Source organism: Sus scrofa, chromosome 4 (genome assembly GCF_000003025.6).
Source record: "Sus scrofa isolate TJ Tabasco breed Duroc chromosome 4, Sscrofa11.1, whole genome shotgun sequence".
In the NCBI taxonomy this organism is placed as follows: Eukaryota; Metazoa; Chordata; class Mammalia; order Artiodactyla; family Suidae; genus Sus; species Sus scrofa.
Window position 1 is genome coordinate 74,332,584 of NC_010446.5, and position 21,154 is coordinate 74,353,737.

At 44.0% G+C, this 21,154-nt stretch overlaps 2 protein-coding genes across 6 annotated transcripts in view; one reads left to right on the forward strand and one right to left on the reverse strand.

Annotated features, from left to right (window-relative positions):
• SDCBP (syndecan binding protein) overlaps positions 1 to 21,154 on the reverse strand; it is a 61,780-nt gene that overhangs the window by 36,643 nt on the left and 3,983 nt on the right. The window contains exons 4-7 of one of the 2 annotated variants that reach the window (XM_021088485.1): positions 18,046 to 18,115; positions 14,903 to 15,045; positions 8,406 to 8,481; positions 5,741 to 5,790 (exon numbers count right to left, since the gene is read on the reverse strand). In XM_021088485.1, the coding sequence (XP_020944144.1) occupies positions 5,741 to 5,790; positions 8,406 to 8,481; positions 14,903 to 14,953 (177 nt within the window). In that variant the 5' untranslated portion in view covers positions 14,954 to 15,045; positions 18,046 to 18,115. Of the gene's footprint in view, positions 1 to 5,740; positions 5,791 to 8,405; positions 8,482 to 14,902; positions 15,046 to 18,045; positions 18,116 to 21,154 lie in introns of those variants that run through there. The other variant, XM_021088484.1, reaches the window with a different exon arrangement.
• CYP7A1 (cytochrome P450, family 7, subfamily A, polypeptide 1) overlaps positions 10,518 to 21,154 on the forward strand; it is a 29,528-nt gene continuing 18,891 nt past the window's right edge. For 3 of the 4 annotated variants that reach the window (XM_005663076.3, XM_013996745.2, XM_005663075.3), the window contains exons 1-2: positions 10,518 to 10,714; positions 10,911 to 10,965. The gene's annotated coding sequence lies outside the window, so the exon portion shown is untranslated. 4 annotated transcript variants of the gene reach the window in all.

A 21,154-nucleotide genomic window follows, 5' to 3' on the forward strand; every position in this document is an offset into this window, starting at 1 on the left:
CCTCTGGACCTTGTCCTGTGTGTCTCCTCATCTGGCTGTTTATTTGTATACTTTATAACAAAACAGCAATCAGAATTATAGTGCTTCCAGTGAGTTCTGTGAGTCACTGTTCAAACTTGAAGGGGCATTGTGGGTGTCTCTAAATCTGTAGCCACATTGGCCAGAAATAGATATCATGAAGATGCCATCTGTGGTCCTTATGTGATGTGGGTGCAGTCTCATTAGAGATCCTGTCCTTTGAGGAGTAGGAACTGATACTAACTCTGGGTAGCAGTGCCAGATTAAATGAAATTGTGGGACACCCACCATGGTGTCAAAGAACCCTTGATGGAAGGGAACACATGCTAGCCAGGAGTGAACCCTGATGTGCAATAATGTATCAAGATTGGTTCATCAATTGCAACAAATGTTCAGACACTTACACAGGAGGTTAAGAAAAGGGGAAATTGGGGAGATGGAAGTACATGAGAACTCTTGGTACTATTTCCTGAATTTTTCTGTAAACCTAAAACAGTTCTAAAAAAAGTCTATTAAAATATAATAATTACACAAATAGAGTTGCGATAGGTGTTGAAGAAAATGCTCAAGGGTATGTAGAGAATGGATAAACAACAAGGTCCTACTGTATAGTAGAGGAAGCTATAGTCAATATCCTGTGATAAACCATAATGGAAAAGAACATGAAAAAGAATACATGTATGTATAGCTGAATCATTTTGCTGTACAGTAGAAATTAAAACAATATAAATCAACTATAATTTTTTTTCTTTTTTTGTTTAGGGCCACACCCACGGCATTTAGAGGTTCCCAGGCTAGGGATCCAGTCGGAGCTACAGCAGCTGGCCTACACTACAGCTACAGCAACACAGGATCCTTAACCCACTGAGGCAGGCGCAACCTCATGGTTCTTAGTCGGATTCATTTCTTTTTCTTTTTTTTTTTTTTGTCTTTTTGTCTTTTTTGTCTTTTGCTGTTGTTGTTGTTGTTGCTATTTCTTGGGCCGCTCCCGCGGCATATGGAGGTTCCCAGGCTAGGGGTTGAAACGGAGCTGTACCACCGGCCTACGCCAGAGCCACAGCAACGCGGGATCCGAGCCGCGTCTGCAACCTACACCACAGCTCATGGCAACGCCGGATCCTTAACCCACTGAGCAAGGGCAGGGACCGAACCCGCAACCTCATGGTTCCTAGTCGGATTCGTTAACCACTGAGCCACGACGGGAACTCCCGGATTCATTTCTGCTGCGCCGCGATGGGAACTCCAACTTTAATAATTTTTTTAAAAAAGAAAAAGCTTGGAGTTCCCTTGTGGCTCAGTGGGTTTTAAGGACCCAGCAGCTTAGATCCCTGGCCTGGGAACTTCCACATGCCTCAGGTGTGGCCAAAAAGAAAAAAGCTTGAGCAACTATGGAAAGACATTATAAGGGAACAAAAATTAGCCTAAGAGTTCAAGGAAGGCATCTTTGACAATGTGGCTTTTAAGCAGAAGAGTAAGAGTTTGCTAAGTGACAAATGGAGGGAAAGTGAGTCAAGCAAAGAGAAGAGCAACCACAAAAGCACTGTGGTTAAAGTGACACTTGATGTGGTTCAGGATTGGAAAGGCCCTTTTGGTCAGCACAGCGCACACAGTATGAGAGGGATGGCTGAAGGTGAGGCTGGAGAAGTAGGCAGGGTCGTCCAGGAGCTTCTGAAAGGAGTGACATGATGAGATTTGCATTTCAAATGACCACTCTGGTTACTGCTTGGAGGGTAGACTGGAAGAGTGGGTAAGTGTGGGATGCACAGTGACACACAGGGGACTATTATTGTAGTCCTGATGTCAACCACAGCGCAGATGGAGGAAATTGGGGAAATTCAAAAATATCAGATAATAGGAATAAAGAATCAGGAAGACTTAGTGGTCGGTGGGATGAGCAAATAGGTGGATATCGGCACATCTGCAGAGGTGGGGGAAGGGGGGGAGGCAGAGGGAGGGCACAGTAAGATGAGCAGCTGCCGGAGGTGGGAAGGTCAAAGGTTGGTTTTTGCATTGATTAAATCCGAAGTAACACGTGAGTTAGTGGTGGTGGTGGTAGCTGAGTCATGACTCCCCGAGATACCCATGTCCTAATCACCCAAACCTGTAAATGTGTTACCTTACATGGTAACAGGGACTTTGCAGATGTGATCTGGCTAAGCGTTTTGAGATAGGGAGACTGCTCTGTATTATCCAGTTGGGTCTCTTACCGGGTGGATGGGGAGGGGGGGGTGGTGGCCGAGAGGCTAGAGGATCAAAGTTGGCTATAGAAGATGTAAGGAAGAAAGCAGAGATCCAAGTGATGTAGGCATGGTTCAAAGAACACAGGCAGCCTCTAGAAATTGGAAAAGATAAGGAACAGATGGAGTTCCCGTCGTGGCTCAGTGGTTAACGACTCCAACTAGGAACCATGAGGTTGGGGGTTCGATCCCTGGCCTTGCTCAGTGGGTTAAAGATCCAGCATTGCCATGAGCTGTGGTGTAGGTTGCAGATGTGTCTCGGTTCCCACGTTGCTGTGGTTCTGGTGTAGGCCTGCATCTACAGCTCCGATTAGACCCCTAGCCTAGGAACCTCCATATGCCCTGGGAGTGGCCCAAGAAATGGCAAAAAAGACAAAAAAAAAAAAAAAAAAAAAAAGGATCAGATTCTTGCCCCGGGACTCCTAAAGGAACCAGATCTCTCAAAATCTTGTTCTGCAGACCTTGGTGTGTCCATCACCTCTGTCTGCAGAAACTGGAGACCTACTCCCTAGTGAGTAAAGGGAGAACAAGTGAAAATCTCTGTACTGGACAGTAAACCCCCCAGCTCCCTTTTTCCATCTGCCCATTGGCTTCAAGAACACTCACAGTCAGACTTGTCACCATCTCCTGCCTTCCTGCAGGTAGTAGATTGAAAGATTCCTTGACTTCCCTAGTAGTTAAGGGTTCAGTGTTGTCACTGCCGTGGCTTGGTTCAAGACCTGGCTCAGGAACTTCCACATGCTACAGGTGTGAAAATAAATTAAAAAAAATGTGTATTTAAAAAGTATAACAAAAACATAAATTCCTAGAAGGTTTAGAAGGTAAAGTCAATGATATGTTCCAGAAAGGGCAACTAGTATTTCAAAAAGATGGTAAAAGAGAAATAAGATCAAGGATTGATCCAAGGAGTCTAGCATCCAAATACTATGAGTTCCAGAAAGAAAAAACAAAGATATGTTCCAGAAAGGGCAACTAGTATTTCAAAAAGATGGTAAAAGAGAAATAAGATCAAGGATTGATCCAAGGAGTCTAGCATCCAAATACTATGAGTTCCGGAAAGAAAAAACAGTAAACCCAAGAACAGCACCAGAACTGGAGAACAAATGTCTCTAGGATAATAGGACCACTGAGGACTTAAAACAATTCACCTTCAGAAGGACTCACACCACAGCACATCACTGTAAAATTTCACACCTCAAAGAGAAGATCCCAGAAGTTCCCATGTAGAAGAAACAGGTCACATACCTATGGCTGAAAAATCCGAATAGGTTTGAACTTCTCACCAGAAATGCCTGAAGCTGGAAAACAATGGAGTGATGCCTTCAAAATTATGAAGGAAATTGATGTCTAACCCAGACATCTATGTGGGGCCAAGCACTATCATTCCAGCATGATAGAGTGAAGACACTTTTATATCAACAAGGCATCAAGTTCTGTCAGGCTCCCTTTGTCAGGAAGTAAATGACAAAGTTAATGTATATTTGCTGCACTTAAGAATACTCCAAAAAAAGGAAAAGGGGAATAAGAAGGTGCCTGCGGCATAGAGGCATCAGCACAGGAGAGAGGCGGTCGGAGTCGAGGGATGACGTTGAAGGGAGATGCTGGGATGGCGGCCATGCGGGTCCCACGTGAAACTGGGTGACAGAAGGTTCTCGGATCAATGTCTCCATGAAAAGTAATAAATTTGAACACAGAGAGTCCTGCTTCTGGCAGTGGAGAGGTGAATTAATGATAAGAAATTAGAGTACAGAGCAGCAAAAAAAAAAAGAAGAGGAAAACTGACCAAGAAACATATCATTCCATACAACTCATCTTTGAATTATATATATATATATATATATATATATATATATTTTTTTTTTTTTTTTAAACCACCGCACATGTGGCATATGGAAGATCCCAGGTCAGGAATCCAGAGCTGCAGCCTACACCACATCCACAGCAACGCAGGTTCTGAACCACATCTGCTACCTATGCCACAGTTTGTGGCAACGCTGGATCCTTAACCCACTGAATGGGACCAGGAATAGAACCCACATCCTCACAGACACGGTCAGGTTCTTATCCCGCTGAGCCACAATGGGAATTTCCATGTAGATAGAGTTAAGATCAAAATACGACTGGTTTAGGCCCAAACCATGATCATAAGTGAGCAAGAAAGCTAATGTAGTTATTTTCCAGAACATGCTACCTTCTTTAGGACTTTTAGTGGTCTGATACAAAAACAAGACCCACAAATATGAATATACACTAACAATTACCACGTGGGGTGTGACAACCCCAAGGTGTCACTGCACACTAACGTCCCTTAGTGTTCCATGCTATGCCGAAAGTACAGTGCTCTTCCTTAAAAGGGTGCCTCTCAGGTCTTTTTCTGTTTATAATGTTATTTACGGGAAGGTGTAAAGATAATAAATCACACACCCTTTCATGCAATTTTCCGAACTGAGACTGTTGTCCCTGTCAGGCTCCTGAGATGTGACCAGAACTCTCGTCATCAGCCTGGTTGTTATTTCCAAAGATTTAACTTCACCATAAAGACAAACACAGCCAAACCCTTGGGATCCCTCGCCCTATGCAATTACGCAACTTCCTCTTCCCTTCTGAGACCTCGGCCGCAAGATGCCCCAGACTGCCCTCAAGGCCTCATGACTTCGGCTTTAGTCCGGACACATTTCCCTCCTCAGGGTTTTATGTCAACAAGGTTCTGAATAATGCTTTGTGGAGCAGTGAAACCACCACTCAAACCACTCCTCAGCTGACTTTCCGGGAACAAATGTGTTTATGTCCACTTTAGAGAACCTCACTTAAGAGAGTGTATAGTCCTAAACAAATTGAAAATGAGATGTTGTCAATTCAGTCACTTCTTAAATGTACAGGGGGTGCTCCCGATTTAAAACGAAAGCTGAAACAAGTCAGTTTGCAAAGCTTAGACATCTGTGAAAGGTGAATAATCATTTTTTTATTGTATGAGTAAGTATTATTTAGGAAATACTACTTTTTCAGTTCGGATCGAGTGTAGCTGGTTATTTGACAGAACATTCCCGTGTGAGTGGTAGTAGTCTCTGGAGCTAAATTACCATTTCCCCAGCTACTTATAATTTTTACAAAGCCTTTTCTCTTTCTTTTCTTTTTAGGGCTGCACTTGCAGCATATGGAGGTTTCCCAGGCGAGGGGTTCAATTGGAGCTGCACGTGCCAGCCTACACCACAGCCACAGCAATGCAGGATCCTTAACCCACTGAGTAGGGCCAGGGATCAAATCTGCATCCTCAGGGACACTATGTCGGGTTCTTAATCCGTTGAGCCACAACAGGAACTCCTACAAAATCATTTTTTAAAGTGCTTTCATCAGAGATTATTTTGCCATAGTGAAGTTGGTATCTATATTAAAGATTCCATACAGTCATGAACTATGTCTTTGACATTTGATAAAAATATCATTGGTGAACATATAACTTGCAAATGTAAGTTAAATTAACTTACAGGGTGGCACTTGGCTCTTCTTTCAAGTCTGTATGTTGAATCCTGTTTTCCTAAAAAGATAAAACAAATTTTACCATGTTTAGAAATTCTTTCCTGCCTCAACATAGAAATATTTTGTGGGGCTACTGAAAAGTTTTAAAGCAAAGATAAAATAATGTGAGTTTTACAAAAAAGAATTTTACCAAAAAGGAGTTTCAATTGGGTCATTTGTTTCAAGGTTGTATTTTCTACCTTCTTGGACTGGCCACGATGAATAAAAATTGCAAGGAGATAAATGTAAACATATCCTACCCCCCTTTGTACAGGATTCCTACAGTAGAAAAGTATAAAAAGTTATCAATACATAAACATTTACTGTGGTAGCTTTGAAATAGCCATGCTGGTAAAAGGACGCGTTTTTTTTGGTACATCGATGTTCAGAACTATTATAGGAACACTGTAATATTTTGTGACTACTTATATTCAGTTTAATTTTTAATCATCTCTGGAACATTTAAGAACATCTGGGTTCCATTAAGAATGTACAACCAGGAGCTCCCTTGTGGCTCAGTGGGTTAAGGACCTGGCAGTGTCACTGCAGTAGCTCAGGTCTGATCCCCAGCACCAGTCACATCCTCATGCTGTGGATGTGACCCCACCCCCCCTCGCCAACTAAACATGTAAAGTCATTGAAATATCTGAATACATCTATCCCAGTTCCTCAGGAGACGTGCCACCCTGCCTTCAGGCTGCCCTCAGGCTGCCCTCTGTCCCGCCCTTTCCTGGATGCTGTTTCTCCCCCACAACAGGCGAGGGTTCTTTCCATGCAGCAAAAAAAAAAATTGTATTTGCTTTTTGCTGTGGAATTCTACTTGGCTTTCCTCCCCACGCTGTGAACACACACCCTTAGAAAGGATGCCAAATCTTGGTTCCAAGTTACACGCGGCCCCAAGAGTTCCAGATGTGCAGAATCAACCATTTTAGTTGTGCTTACATCTAAAAATAGAGCCAGGAAAGTGTGTAACTCCTGCGCTGTAGCCTATGGAACATTGCTATAGCTTCTTCCATTCATGTCCTTTCCTGTGTGTGGCTAACAGGACACCTGCATGAACTTGACTTTGGACCTCACCTCTACCCTACAGCTCTTGTTACAGTCCTGACCATAAAGCTTTAAAAGTAATCAGAAGTGGTCTTTACTTTTCCTTCCCTGTGGTTTCTTCAGTATTAATCAGAACTTCATCTTACAGAAACTTCCTGAGGGCTGGGGTTATGCTTTAAACGGTCTTTGAGGCCCGGCACAATGCCTGAGGAACAAAAAACTTTTCTGGAATCCTAGAATTACCGTATTTTCCTGTTTCTACGAGCCACACTGTTTTCCACACTTCAACAACTTAGAACTTAAGATTTTTGTAATCATCAGTATCAACAGGATAATCCAGCTGCCGGGAGAGCAGGAGCTCGAGACAGTTTTCTTGCCTGCTCAGTGGTTCCTTCAGGGTCACCGGAACCTGGAGAACACCGGGCTGCCTTATCCACATGTACAGCACTCCAACTGTTTCATTTTGTTGTTGTTGTTGGTTTTTAGGGCTGCACCCGCAGCATATGGAGGTTCCCAGGTTAGGGGTCCAATCGGAGCTACAGCTGCTGGCCTACATCACAGCAACACCAGATCCAAGCCGTGTCTTTGACCTACACTACAGCTCACGGCAACACTGGATCCTTAACCCACTGAGCAGGGCCAGGGATCAAACCCGCATCCTCATGGATGTTAGTCAGCTTCGTTTCTGCTGCACCACAACGGAACTCCCAAACTGTTAAATTTTTAACTTACGTCTGGATTCCTTGTTGTCATCGAAAAGCCCTTCAAAAAAGAGGACACAATGAAGGGACTCAAAACCACTAGGTGAGAAGTAGAGTCCCTGTGCAGTTAAACGCAATAAAACCAGGCCAGAAAGTGTCGGTATTCTGTGATCTCTCCTGTGCGTGATTTGAGAGGTCTGATTTCCTGAGGGTTTGCCTCTGCTCCAGAGAGTGACCCAAGGCGACATCCAGAAAGGAGGTGGACCAAACAAGCAGGAGAAGCTCTGAGGTGTGAGACTGGGGCTGGACACAGAAAATTGGGAGACTGGGGTACACGGCTGATATTTGAAGCCAAAGGCCTGGACAAGGAGCCTCAGAAGAGCACAAGGGTGATGAGACTTGTACGCCCACAGGAAGGTGCAGAGATGGACTCTCCGACCAGGACTCTGGGAGGTGAGCAGCCCTCTGCACGTGGCCACTCACAGAAAATGGGAAGAACTCCACGTGCTTCGTACAAGGAAATCTCCTGTTTGAAATATAGGGCTGTTTGTGGAACTCTTGAAAGAAACAAGAGTTACCCTTTAAAATCTTAAATCTCAAATGCCAAGGCAGGATGTATGGTCCCCACCACAGAGTGGGAGGCACCAGAAATGGCCTATCTCTTTTTTCATCAAGTTAGAACTGGCCCCGTGTGGCCTTACAGCTCATTCTTTCTGGTTTCCCCAGTAGAGCTGCAAGAGGCTTCTCATCGTCGTCTCGTCACTTCTCTGTACACTCAAGCATATGCCCTCAGCTCCGTTTCCCCAGGAACCTCCTTCCCCACCCATCTGAGTAACATGAGCCTCTCTGGACCCCAGAGCTCCGTCGCCATCGCCCTGGTCCTTACCCTCTGCTCTCCTGCATCCCTGACTCCTGCATCCTCCTCTTCTTGCTCCATTTTGGAGGACAGCATCCTCTAGTAGCTGCTGGAGAAAAGGAACATGAAAGGTCAAATGTGTAAGGCTTTGCATTTTTCAAGACACCAGAAAAGCATGGAAAGAAGCAGGCTGCAAAGTCAACCTGGACTGAAGACTTGGTGTTAAGATGTGAAAGAGGAGTATTTGGGGTTAGAGTTTACTCTGATGCTATTCTTACTATTGCCTTTAAACCATCAGTTCTTTATATGAGATCATATATGCATTCACTTAGAGCTTTTCATTCCACAAAACACATCCACTGAAAACAACAGGGCACATAGGCTAAAAGACATCAGGTTGAGGCAGATCATACCACCCAACTTTGTAGCAGGAGCACCAACAAAAACAGTGAACCTTTATTAAAAAAAAAAAAAAAAAGCTTCCATCAATCTCCACTAGTCTTTGAACTTGGGGGCTCGCATCTTCTTTGAGATACAGAGGCTTCTGTTTCTAAGAGACCAGATTTATCAAAATTAGAAATAGAATGAGGGGAGATGTCATCTCTTTTAAACACAAAGGACAATACTTTTGCAACTTTCTGCTCTGTCTCCACGGGCGTACCAGACAGTTTAATGTTGGGAAATGCACAGCAGTTTTGACACCACTAACCCAGCCCTCACTTTCACTAAAAAGAATGTACCTCTGCAGGATTTCTTTCTTAAGATGTCTGTATATTGCCACAGTCCACTTTTTAATTGTGCAGAGAGTCTGCTCGTGATCTCCTGGAAATCATATGCTGGCCAGCACTCTTACACCAATATCGTCCCCCACCTGTCAATTGCGTATGGGACGATCCCATTGCTGAAACACAGGTGACAGCAGAACAAACTATATATACATTTTGTTCCTTGAAAGCCTTTAGGGAACACACCATCCCTAGAATCCTAACACTGCCTTGGTTTGCTTTTTTCGTCCCATTTCCTCAGTCCTTTCGCCATATTTTTTTGCTCAACAAGCAAGAAAAGAAAGTATGCTTGATTTAGTATTGGGTTCAGCTGCCTACAGAAACCTAAAGTAGCTTAAACAAGACAGACATTAACCATCCTCACATAAAAGAAATTGAGAAGATCGCTCACCTTGTGGTGCACAATGCCTGCTCTGCTCCGGCCATCACACCCACATCCCGATAGAAGAGGAAGAGCAGATGGGCCAAAAGGCGCGGGCCCCCTCCTTCCTTTCATGAAGGGGTGAGGAGAGAGGAATTTCCCCCTCTACCCCTCTCCTGTTCTTGTGCCTGGACTAATAATAAAATTGGCACAAGGCCAATTAACAGGAGAAAAAGAAGTACATTTTAATTGTGCAGAGGTCTTTAGAAATGGGACCTAAGAAGGGGCCAAAGCAGGCAGCTTTTGGACGTTTTAGACCAAGAAACAGTACATTAGTGAGGAAGCCACAGGACAAAGAGACCCAAGACTTGGTTGCCCAATTAGTGAAGAATGGAAACAGAGTTCGGGCTTGGGGGGAGTCAAAGTAGTAACAAGGTTTGTTTGTACAGCTTCTTGGCCCCAAATTACCAATCCTGGGTGATAAGGGTGTCCTACTTCCAGATGGGGCAGTGGGGGGGGGAGCAGACGGGAGGGTCAGAATGTTTCTCTTGTGTTGGTCATTCCTTAAGTAACTTCAAAATAATCCATGTGCCACATTGAGGGGGCACATTTGGGAGGCAACAGAAGCCTTCTGAGAGGTTTCAGAGACCACTGACATTACATCCCACTGGCCACATCTAGTTGCAGAGGGTTCTAAGCAGTAGCATCTTGTAGCCTTGGGATTCTGTCATTAAAGAAGAAGGGAGAATGGGTATTGGGAGGCAATTTGCGTCCTTTGCCTCAGTGTTATTTCAAAATATTAAATACATATTGAGCATTTTTCATATCCCAGAAAATGTCAAAGATAAGTAAAACCTGATTTCTATCAGTAGAGAGAGTGACAATATCATGTGCAGAGTTTAGTCATAAAAATTCAGGGTAAGTCACAGAACAAGGGTTCAAGCCCAGTCATGGGTGTAACCCCTGAGTCACATTGGTTTAACTCACTTTATATAAGAGAGACTGCCACATGCTCCACAGTCACTGCCAGGGACAGAGCCTTCTCACACAGGGAGGAGGAAGAGGACCCAGTTGGGTTAAAGCGCCCAGAGACTTCTGGCAGGAGAGGCGGCTGTGCTCCACGCCCTTCAGATGTGAAGTCACAGCGACCTTCCGGAATCTACACGACAGCTCAGCTAAAACTTCAGGGCTAGGTATGGAAAGTGGGGTGCCCCAAATAGAGTCACTGCAAGGCTTGGAGGGGACCAGCTCTGACACAGAGTCAGAGAAGTGAAGGGGGCGCCGGGGCCGAGGCCAGGAGGCACCTGCACGTCTGAAAGAATATCCAGATGCGGGGGTCGGGGGCGGCTTGGTGAGGATGCGACCCTAGAGGTTTCCTTCCCCCCACAGGCCACGTCGGAGCCGAGAAGTCAGCCGAAGACCACGCCGTCCACCCAGCTCGCAGGTAGGGCTCCCTTGGGGCAGAGGGCCTGTCCCTTGCTTCCCTTCCTCACATTTCTCAACAATCCATCACCCTTCACTAGCCCCAAACCCCTGCTGGGCCATGCTGCCTTTCCTGCAGCCGTTAAGGGATAAGAGCATCATTCCATGTCCCACCTAAGGGGTGGATGGCACTGTCCATTCTCTGAGTCCGAGGCAGGGAACGAGGACACAGGTGGTCCTGAAGAGCTTTGGCCTCTTCGGCTGGGACCACCCTGCACGTCCAGGAGAGACAAGGGGAGAGTAGGAAACCCGCACCCAAAGGGCTCTATTGCTGAGAAAGGGGCTGCCTGCCTCTGCTTCCTGCTGCCCCTGTAGCAAAATGTGACAATCGTAGTGCCTTCGGGCAGCACACAAGTGTTAGCGCTGTGCAGGTCAGAAGTCGGAGATGGGTTTTGTGGGCTATTCAAGGTGTCGTGTCCCTTCTGCAGACTCTAGGGGAGAACGCACCTTCTTCCCTCTCTGAAAGGAGGGCCTGTGCACCTTGGCAAATGGGCCTTTTCCCCACTTTCAAAGTGCATCACCCAGGAGTTCCTGGTTTGGCTCGGCAGGTTAAGAACCTGACTAATATCCATGAAGATGCGGGTTTGATCCCTGGCCTTGCTCAGTGGGTTAAGGATCCAGTGTTGCTGTGAGCTGTGGTTTAGGTTGCAGATGTGGCTCAGATCCGATCCTGCGTTGCTGTGGCTGTGGTGTAGGCTGTGGTGTAGCTCCAATTTAACCCCTAGCCTGGGAACTTCCATATGCCACAGGTGCGGCCCTAAAAAGATAAAAAACAATAACAAAAAAGTGCATCACTCTGGAGTTCCTACTGTGGCTTAGTAGGTTAAGAGCCTGACCTAGTATTCATGAGGATGTGGGTTTGATCCCTGGCCTTGCTCAGTGGGTTAATGATCCGATGTGGCTGTGGTGCAGGCCAGCAGCTGCAGCTCCAATTTGACCCTTAGCATGAGAAATTCTATATGCTGCAGGTATGGCCCTAAAAAGAGAAAAACAAAATCGAAGTGCATCACCCCAAACTCTGCTTCTGTGACTACCTCTATGTTCCTCCCTGGCCCCTTCTAAGGCCCTGGGATGACAGGTGGGCCTCCCAGCTCAGTGTCACTAATTACACCTGCAAATCCCTGTGGCTGTGTAAGCTAACACAGTCTTGGTTTCTGGGGATTAGAACGTGGATATCTTGGAGGGTTACTAGTCTGTCTCCTACATCACTCTGGTGCCTATGGCCACGACAAAAACAGGAGATGTTTAGCTTCTGCCTTGGATGCGACTGTTCAAGGCCAGATCTGATGCAGCGAGCAGGCCCCCTGCTACAGGGAGCATGCCAAGCAGGTCCCTGTGGGACAGCCTCCTCCCCTGGACACCCAGAAGCATCTGGGCAATGCGCATAGGTGTGGGGGGTGGGCTTTATGTCCTACCACGAAGAAGCACGGAAGGAAATTTTAGCCCCAAAGATGGATAGGAGAGCTGATTTGCAGGCAAGAACCTTTCACAGGAACTCCAAGCCCAACTAAGTAAATATAAGAACATTATTCATATTGAAAGATTAATTTCTAGTAGCACATATATGTCTGCACACACACACTCACACACATGTATATATGCACTAGCTCTTAAAAAGTAAGCAAACATTTGAAAGTGCAGGTTGCTTCTAGATGTAGGAATTGGGGTACAGAACTATTAGGACATAATCCTGGAGATCTGCTTCTATGTATATATTCTTCTTATATATCATTTCAACAATATACATATTATGGCAACTATACATGCTTTTGAACACGCACATGTGTGTATACATCTCTATCTCCTATGCCACAAGAGAGAAGGAAAATTAAACATAAAGGGAAAACCCCGGAGTTCCTGTCGTGGATCAGTAATAACAACCCTGACTAGGATCCATGAGGATGTGGGTTCAATCAATGGCCTTGCTCAGTGGGTTAAGGATCCGGCATTGCCGTGAGCTGTGGAGTAGTTTGCAGACATGGTTCAGATCCTGCATTGCTGTGGCTATGGTGTAGGCTGGCAGCTGTAGCTCCGATTCCACCCCTAGCCTGGGAACCTCCATATGCAATGGGTGCGGTCCTAAAAAGACAAAAACAAACAAAAACAAAAACAACCCCACAAAGCCTCAAGCCAACAAAGGTAGGAAGGGGATGGGAATTAAGAGAAAGTGAAAATTGGCAAACAAAAAGTAGGATGGTAGATAGGAGAAACCAAAATAAAGGTGAAAAGGATAATTTCATTCTATTCAAAGACAGAAGCTTTCCTACTGCAATAGAAACACATTTCAGGTCTTTGGTATTTAAAAACCACACATTAAAAATTTTAAAATTACAAGAAAGGAAGAGAGATATTAACTTCTTTATGTTAGTGCTTGCCTTGAATAATACAAAACTAATTAGACTATATGGCAAAAAGCTTTACTAATGAGACATTCATTCCTTAATCATGAACCTACGCAGTTGTCCCTTGGTACCCACTGGGGACTGGCTGCAGGACCCTCATGGACACCAAATCTGTGACTGCTCAAGTCTCTTATATGAAATGGCATTTGTATATTACACAATCCTTGCATATACTTTAAATCATCTCTAGATTACCCATAATGCCTAATATAAATGCTGCATAAATACTTGTAAACACACTTGTAAATGCTATAACAGTGTGTACATTCAAGTTTTTCTTTTTGGAACTTTCTGGAACAGGCTGGTTGATTCTACAGTTGCAAAACCCATGGATACTGTGGGCTAACTGGATATATCTATCAACACAGCTTAAAATACAGAGTGAGCAAAACCTGACAGAATGATGAGGAGAAATTGATAAACCCTCAACCATAGTAGGAAAGTACATTAGAACTCAGAAATCAAACTAAGAATAGTAAGGATATAAAAAAAAACTTTAGTATAATGAATAATTCTTATTCATAAAGGAATATAGAACCTACTCTTAATATATACCAATATAGTAGTTTATTGTAAAATCCACATGGAATACTCAGCAAAAACTGATAAATTTTTGGGCCATACCACAAATTTTCAAACAGAGCTCCAAAAGTGGAATTCACTTAAGATCACATTCTCTGACCACAGTGCAGAAGATGTGGAAATTTCTAACAAAATGATAAAAAGTCAAAACAAAATGCACCTTCTCCCTTTAGAAATTTACAACCTTCCTTTTAAAATACAGCAGATCCTTGAACAATGTGTGGATTAGTGGCCCTGGTCCCCCCACCCAGTCAAAAATCTGCATATAACTTTTGCCTCCCCCCAAACTTGACTACTAAGGGCCAACTGTTGACCAGAAGCCTTACCCATAACAGTAGATTAACACCCATCATGTATGTGATACATATTTTATATTGTATTCTTACAATAAAGTAAGCTAGAGACAAGACAGGGTTAAGAAAAATCATAAGGAAAAGAAAATACAGTCTCCATACGGTACTGTAAATCAAAGCTGATGTTGTTTGTTTACAAACTGAATTGTCAGGACCTACATCAACCTCGTCTGATACAAAAGAATATTGCAGGATACAAAACACTGTGTTACATGTATTACCAACACCAGACATCGGAGTGGAAAAGAGGACGTGAAAAAGAAATGCACATTTACTTACAGGCGTATCGATTCAGGAGCACTGACAATGAAGCAGGAGCAGCACGACTGCTTTGCAGTAGCCCAGCCTATACACTAATGAATGAATCATTATAAAAATGTTATGGCACGGAGTATTACAGTCCTATTCCTAACACAGTATTGGGCATATTGTTACACTTAAAACACTTGTGATGATGGGCTGACATGCAGTTCTTCCAATGATGTGAGAGGCATACTGTACAGGAAGATCATTCTTTGAAAGCAAATAGTAAAAAACAAATTTTATATTAACTATCACTCACCTTATGCATATGAAGGGATAGGCTGTCCATTTCAATACAAGTCTTGCACATGATGTTCTACCTGCATATTTTTGCATATTTATTGAAAAGAACCTGGGTATCAGTGAACCCCAATGTAGTCAAACTCTGTTGTTCAAGTATAACTTTCGGGTAAAGAAAAAATAGAACAAGGGTTTTAAATTAACGTACTTAGGGCATTCTTTTAAAAAAAAAAATGACTCAATGAATTTTATGAAATTTAAGGGTATTTTTCTATATCAAGTAAATATGAAAACAAAAACCATAAACAAAATTGCTGGACCTGATATTTATCATTCATTAGTTGGGTTAGAATCAAACTTTCCTTGTTTGCTTAGTCCTTACTAATTTTTGTTTACATAAACCAGGGAAACAGTTTGATAACAGTCTGCATAAACCAGAATTAGGAATTCACAACTTACTATGTGCGAAAGAGATTTAGGTAAAAATGGAAACGTCTCTTTGTCTAAATGAACTCTCTAGGAACTAAGCTACAAAATACCCACTTAATGGTCAATACTGAATATGCAGATGAAAGAGTGTGTGGTAACTATAACTTGAGATCTGGCAACCTTTTGATTTTTTTTTTTTTTTTTTGTCTTTCTGCCTTTTCTAGGGCTGCTCCCACGGCATATGGAGGTTCCACAGGCTGGGGGGGTCTAATTGGAGCTGTAGCCGCCGGCCTACGCCAGAGCCACAGCAACGCCAAATCCAAGCCGTGTCTGCGACCTATACCAGAGCTCATGGCAATGCCGGATCCTTCACCCACTGAGCAAGGCCAAGGATTGAACCTGCAATCTCATGGTTCCTAGTCGGATTCATTAACCACTGAGCCACGACGGGAACTCCAAGTTGATCCTTTAATTTTATTTTCCATTATGTTTTCCCTGATCCTCTTGCCCTTGATAATAGCAACTACTCTTCAAGGCTAGGAGTCCATGTATAGCATTTAAAATAAGAAACTCTCCCCTCGAGTGATAGTGGCATGACTTATAACCATCTGATAAGCCCTCATATTTAGGGAAGACTGAATTGTACCAGTGTGCCCTTATTGAGTGGCCTCTATGTGGAGAAGCATCCAAGGGCTCTCTTAAAAATGCCCAGTGATATGTCTAGGAGGAATCCATGGGAAGAGGCTGAGCTATAAGGCAGCAAACATACCTACAGAGAAGTGATCCAACTCTTTTTTGAAGTAATTGATAAGCAGAACCAATGTCTTGAAACAAACAATTATTGGTAATTGGTATCGACACATTAAGACTTTAAGACAAGGTCTGAACAAGTGGTGTGTGAACAGAGTGAGAAAGCAGACCAGAATATATCCAGCAATTTTTTAGTATAAATATTTCACCAGCAAGGTGAGCTATTCACCAAGTGTCCACTGATATGACTCCAGGTGATAGAATCTATAAAGAGACTCTTTTCAACTTTGTATTTGTGCTGTATGACAGGGATTCCGGGTGGGGACAGTTCATGGCAGCCAATCATTAAGAATTCCGTGGACCAGAGAAACACACTGAACTAGAATAAGAACACACAGAAAGGGCTAAGTTCTGACCTGGCTGTAGGAATGGATTCAGGGCTGGAGTGGGGCTGGCAGGGAGGTGGAAGAGAGGGCAGGGCAGGAAGGGGAGTGGAGAGGAGATTGGCAGTCTCTGGGCAGGGCTGTGGCTGTGCACAGCTCACCATGCGGTGTGTTAGAGCCACTGAGACCTAGTCATCCTTATGGGTTAAGTTGTCTAACCTAACACCTGGGATCAATCAAGAGCTATGGTGGACCAGGTATAGACAACCTGTGGAATGATAAAAGGTGTTCAGGTAAACTCGGAACTAGCGTTTCATGATAAGTCACGGGATGCTCAATATGTAGGTCCCACAGGAAGCAGAACTGAAAAATGCCGGGTAAGTAATAAGAGATCAAAACCAGGCATCTGGTGCAGCAAAGGAGGAACATAGATATTGCTGAAGCATTAGAGCTTGTTCCAAGTTCTAGGGTTTGGTATCAGAGTCTCTTGGTAGGTACAGATCTGAGATCTGCCCAAGTTTCCACATCCACAGAAATGTCAGTTCTCCATTCTCTTCTAACCAGAGGTCTTTGATTTTTATCTTGGGCAAGGTACTTCCCAGCTACCCTTTCTCTGCGGCTATTCCTATAGGAGATGGTAGTGGCTCGGTTTGGGAACCCTGGCATTGTCACTGCAGTTTCTGAAAACTATCTGCCTTGCTCCAGACCTAGGGGACAGTGGGGGCCGCATCGTACCACTACTGCTTGGGCAGATCCTGGGCAGTTCTCACATTGATCCAAGTCTCAATAAATGATGAGCTAATGAAAGCAATTCCTCTCCTTATGAATAGTGCTTTGAAGGCCACAGCCTGAGAGGCTATGGAAACTCCAAGATCATCTCTGTCAGTTTAAACCAACATAAAACAGTGTTATCGACTGCCATACAAAAAGTCAACACCATACAGAGAGGCCATAAAGTTAGTCATTAAACAAACTAAAAACAGGGCAACACATGGCCTAATGAGCAGCCAGTTTAGAATTCATAGACGGTGATCTCTGAGCAGGGGGTTGAGCCCCCATGTGGGACAGCCCTGCCTTTGTATGTCATTATTTCACCGTTTATGGTGCAGCTGAACCACGTAACAGCCATCTTCTTTCACTGTGTCCTGGGTAATGGCCAGATACACAGATTTCTCATGCCTTCAACACATCCATCAATTTCCAATCAATAAACGCTGAGAGGTAAACTAAAGCACAGACTCTTTAGAAATTGTGCCTCGCTAGATAAGGCTACTTGGCAATTTGCCATGCCATGGTGCTTCCTTCATTTGGGGAAAGCAGGTAGATCACGTACACGATCACTTAGGACAGGAGGGTTGAGGGTTTCACACAATGTGAGGCCATGCCCTCCTCGAGGGGAGATTTCTATCAACTGGTGCAGCAAAGGAGGAACATAGACGTTGCTGAATAATGCTTCCATGGAAATTTGCTCTTGCTTACTGATTTGGCCCACATCTTTGAGGAAAATGGAAGAAGTCTGTCTTTCAGTGCTCCTCGGGGAACAAAACAAAACAAAAACAACTGAAAAGTTACACAGCTAAACATCATCACTGCCAATTACCTTCAGATGCAACCACCAGGCTGTTCCACAGAGGTGGTCTGTGAAGATAGCTCTTCTGTTTGTGTCCTTCCTAAGACCAAAGGGAGGGGGGTTAGTTTCTTCACTGTACACAGCTCTGAAATGATGTTGGAGAAATCTAAATATAATATGGTTGAGATACCACAGCAGGGAATATTCAGTTACTCAATGATCGCCACTACTTCATCTGACACCTGTCTTTGGTCACTCAGAATCTCACTGCCTTATGAAGAAAAATTAACTTTGATGTCATAAAAGAAAAAGGGTATTTCTGCAATCTTTGAGTATGAATAATTTTAAACAGCATTAATATGAAAGTCAAGTGAAAACAGAGCCTTATAAACAGATTAGAAACCTAGAAAGATTGAAAACAAGCTAGGTCTCCAATTGATGAGAACAGGCAAAGTGTATCAAATAGTCCCAAAGAAAGGAATGAATAAATATAAAAGCAGAAATGAAACAGGAAATGATAAACATAGATTTGACCAGTATCATCAAAAGTTATTTGAAAAACTCAAATAGATGAAGCTGACCAAAGAAGAAAGAAGATACATATAAACGACAATAGAAACAAGATAAAAGTACAGGCACGGATTTTTTTATGTTATAAAAAAGCCAGCATGTACATTGTCTATCAACACACATGGAAATTTAGATTAAATGATTACCAGAGAGAAGCCATGAGCTGAAGAATTGCCACCACAGGTGGGTCAGCGGTCCAAGTGCTTCAAGAAGGTGGACAGTGGTCAGCAATGGACATTTCACAAGGAAACCCTGACTGACAGCTTAGGATTGGGGACAAAATCCTCTGTGCACAGAGCTGGTAATAAGGAGAATGGAGAGGAAGGAGGAGGATAACGAAAGACGACAGAGGATGAGAAGGACAGGGAGACGGGAGCAGGGAGGGCAAAAACAACCTACAGCATAATTACAGACTTAGAGGAAAATTGAACAATGATTACTCTGAGAAATGTATTCAACAGGCTTATAGGATAAGTTTTTTAGGGATGATGGTTTAACATAACTTTTTTTTTTTTTTCTGAACAGTTTGCCAGCAGATCTCACAGTTTCTCTTGTCTTAGTTATAGATAGATTTCCCAAGTCTGATTTGTGTGTGTGCAACTGAAGCCTCTCCCCTCCACCAGGTAACACCTGACTTAGGATCAGAAACCTGCAGGGAGAAAGGAAGGTGGTCTCCTATTTGTCTCCTCAGGGACAGCTCCTCTGGCTGCTTCCTACACGTCACCCTCCTCTCACCCCCTTCTCCCACTGCCACCCGCCCACCAGGCAGTGAGAGCTCTGCCTGAAGCTTGTAAACTCTTGGGCGGTTGCCAGCTGGCCTCCCTCATCCATTTCGCCCTTCCTCTGACCGGCTGCTTGGTAGAGTCTTAGGGCTCAGCAGGCGGGGGATCTCCCATCAGCAAGCCCTTATTTGTAACTCACTCTGAGCTCCTGCTCTCTTGAAACTTCATCCCACATGCCTGCGACCTTCCTACCAGAGCATTCCCCCTGCCCCCAGGTCATCCATTTGGGCAAGTCGTCTTCAAGATGACTCAGCTGGACACATTCTCCGCCCAATTCTGGAGGCTGGGCTGCTTTCCCTTCTGTCGCCCCCGTGGCTCCAGCAAATCTCTCAGCTGGGTGGTCCAAATGCCAGGGGCGCATGACAGGCTCCTGGAGGAGAGCTGTGGAACCTCCTCATTTGGTCTGATAAGGGAAGAAAACCCCTCAGGCTCCCATCATCTGCACAAGGACAATTTTCATCAGAGAAACCTCACTCTTGACCTCTCATGAAGAATTCCTCATCTCCACTAAAACCCCTAGAATACCAGACAAAAGAAAATAAATTTTAAAAAGGTATCCAACTAAGCAGCTTTTCCTTATTAGTCCTCTCTCTCAGGATACAGCCTTCTGGGAGTCCTGGCTTTATCTACCTTGGCTGCATGCTCCAGCTGGCACAAATCGGGGACATTCTAGTTCCCCTCACCATTCTGACTTTCTGCCCCAGTTGTATATTTAACCAGAGTCAGCTCATGGCCAGAAACACCCAAGCCTTCCTATTGAGCCTCAATTCCCAGTATAGACTCTCCCTTCTCTCACGATGAGTTATTTCCTGCTAACATAAAGGGATTTAAGTTTCATCGTAGATGGCTTCAACAAAAAGAAAAATGAGCCCCACTCAGAAATAAACAAAGCAGGCAACAGATCCAGACTCAGAGATGACCAAAATGTTGGAACTGACAGGGAATGTAAAACAACCCTGATTAAAATGTTAAAAGATCTAGTGGGCTAAGTGTACAGTAGGCACTAACACATGGGGAATTTCATTAGAAAGATGGAAACCATAAACCAGTCAAGTAGAAATTCTAGAAACAAAGGTGAGTTCAGAAATGAAGAATTTCCTCAATTACCCTACTAGCAGCCTGGAAGCTACAAAAGAATCAGTGAATTTGAAAGTAAGTCAGTAGGAGTTATAGAAACTGAGACACAAAGAGAAAACAGAATAATAAAGAACAGCTGTGGGCTAATAGAGACTAACATACGTAAATGCAGTCCCAGAGGAGCATGTGGAAGGAGTAGAAGAGTATTTGAGGAGATGATAAGCCAAGAATCCCCCCCACCACCCGACCCCCCAAAAAAAAAATCAATAAAAGAACACAAGCCAGAGATTCAAGAAGGAAAAAAAAAAAACCCTAAAAAAACATCATTGCCAAACTGCTGAGCACCAAAGTTAAAGGAAAAATCATGAAGACAATCAGGGTGGAAGCCCTTCACCTGGAGACCCAACCCCACAGTCTGGCAAAACCACACAGAGCTCAGTATGAGTGGAGAAGTGGCTGTGACAGGCGGTCTGACCTACTGCTAGGGTTCCAGTCTTTGTCCACATGCTGTGAGAATGGAAAAGCTCATGCAGACTAGTTCTGTCATCTCTGGGTTTGGAGCTTCTCCAGGTCCTGGCACTTTGTCTTACCATCTAGTTTTGGAAATACCAGTGTTTTGGTTTACAGCAACAGAATGGCGGCTCCTCAAGCCTAGTTTTGGTGGCTCCAAAGTGTGGGGTGCAGGACGGGGCTTTGTTTCTAGGAGTTGA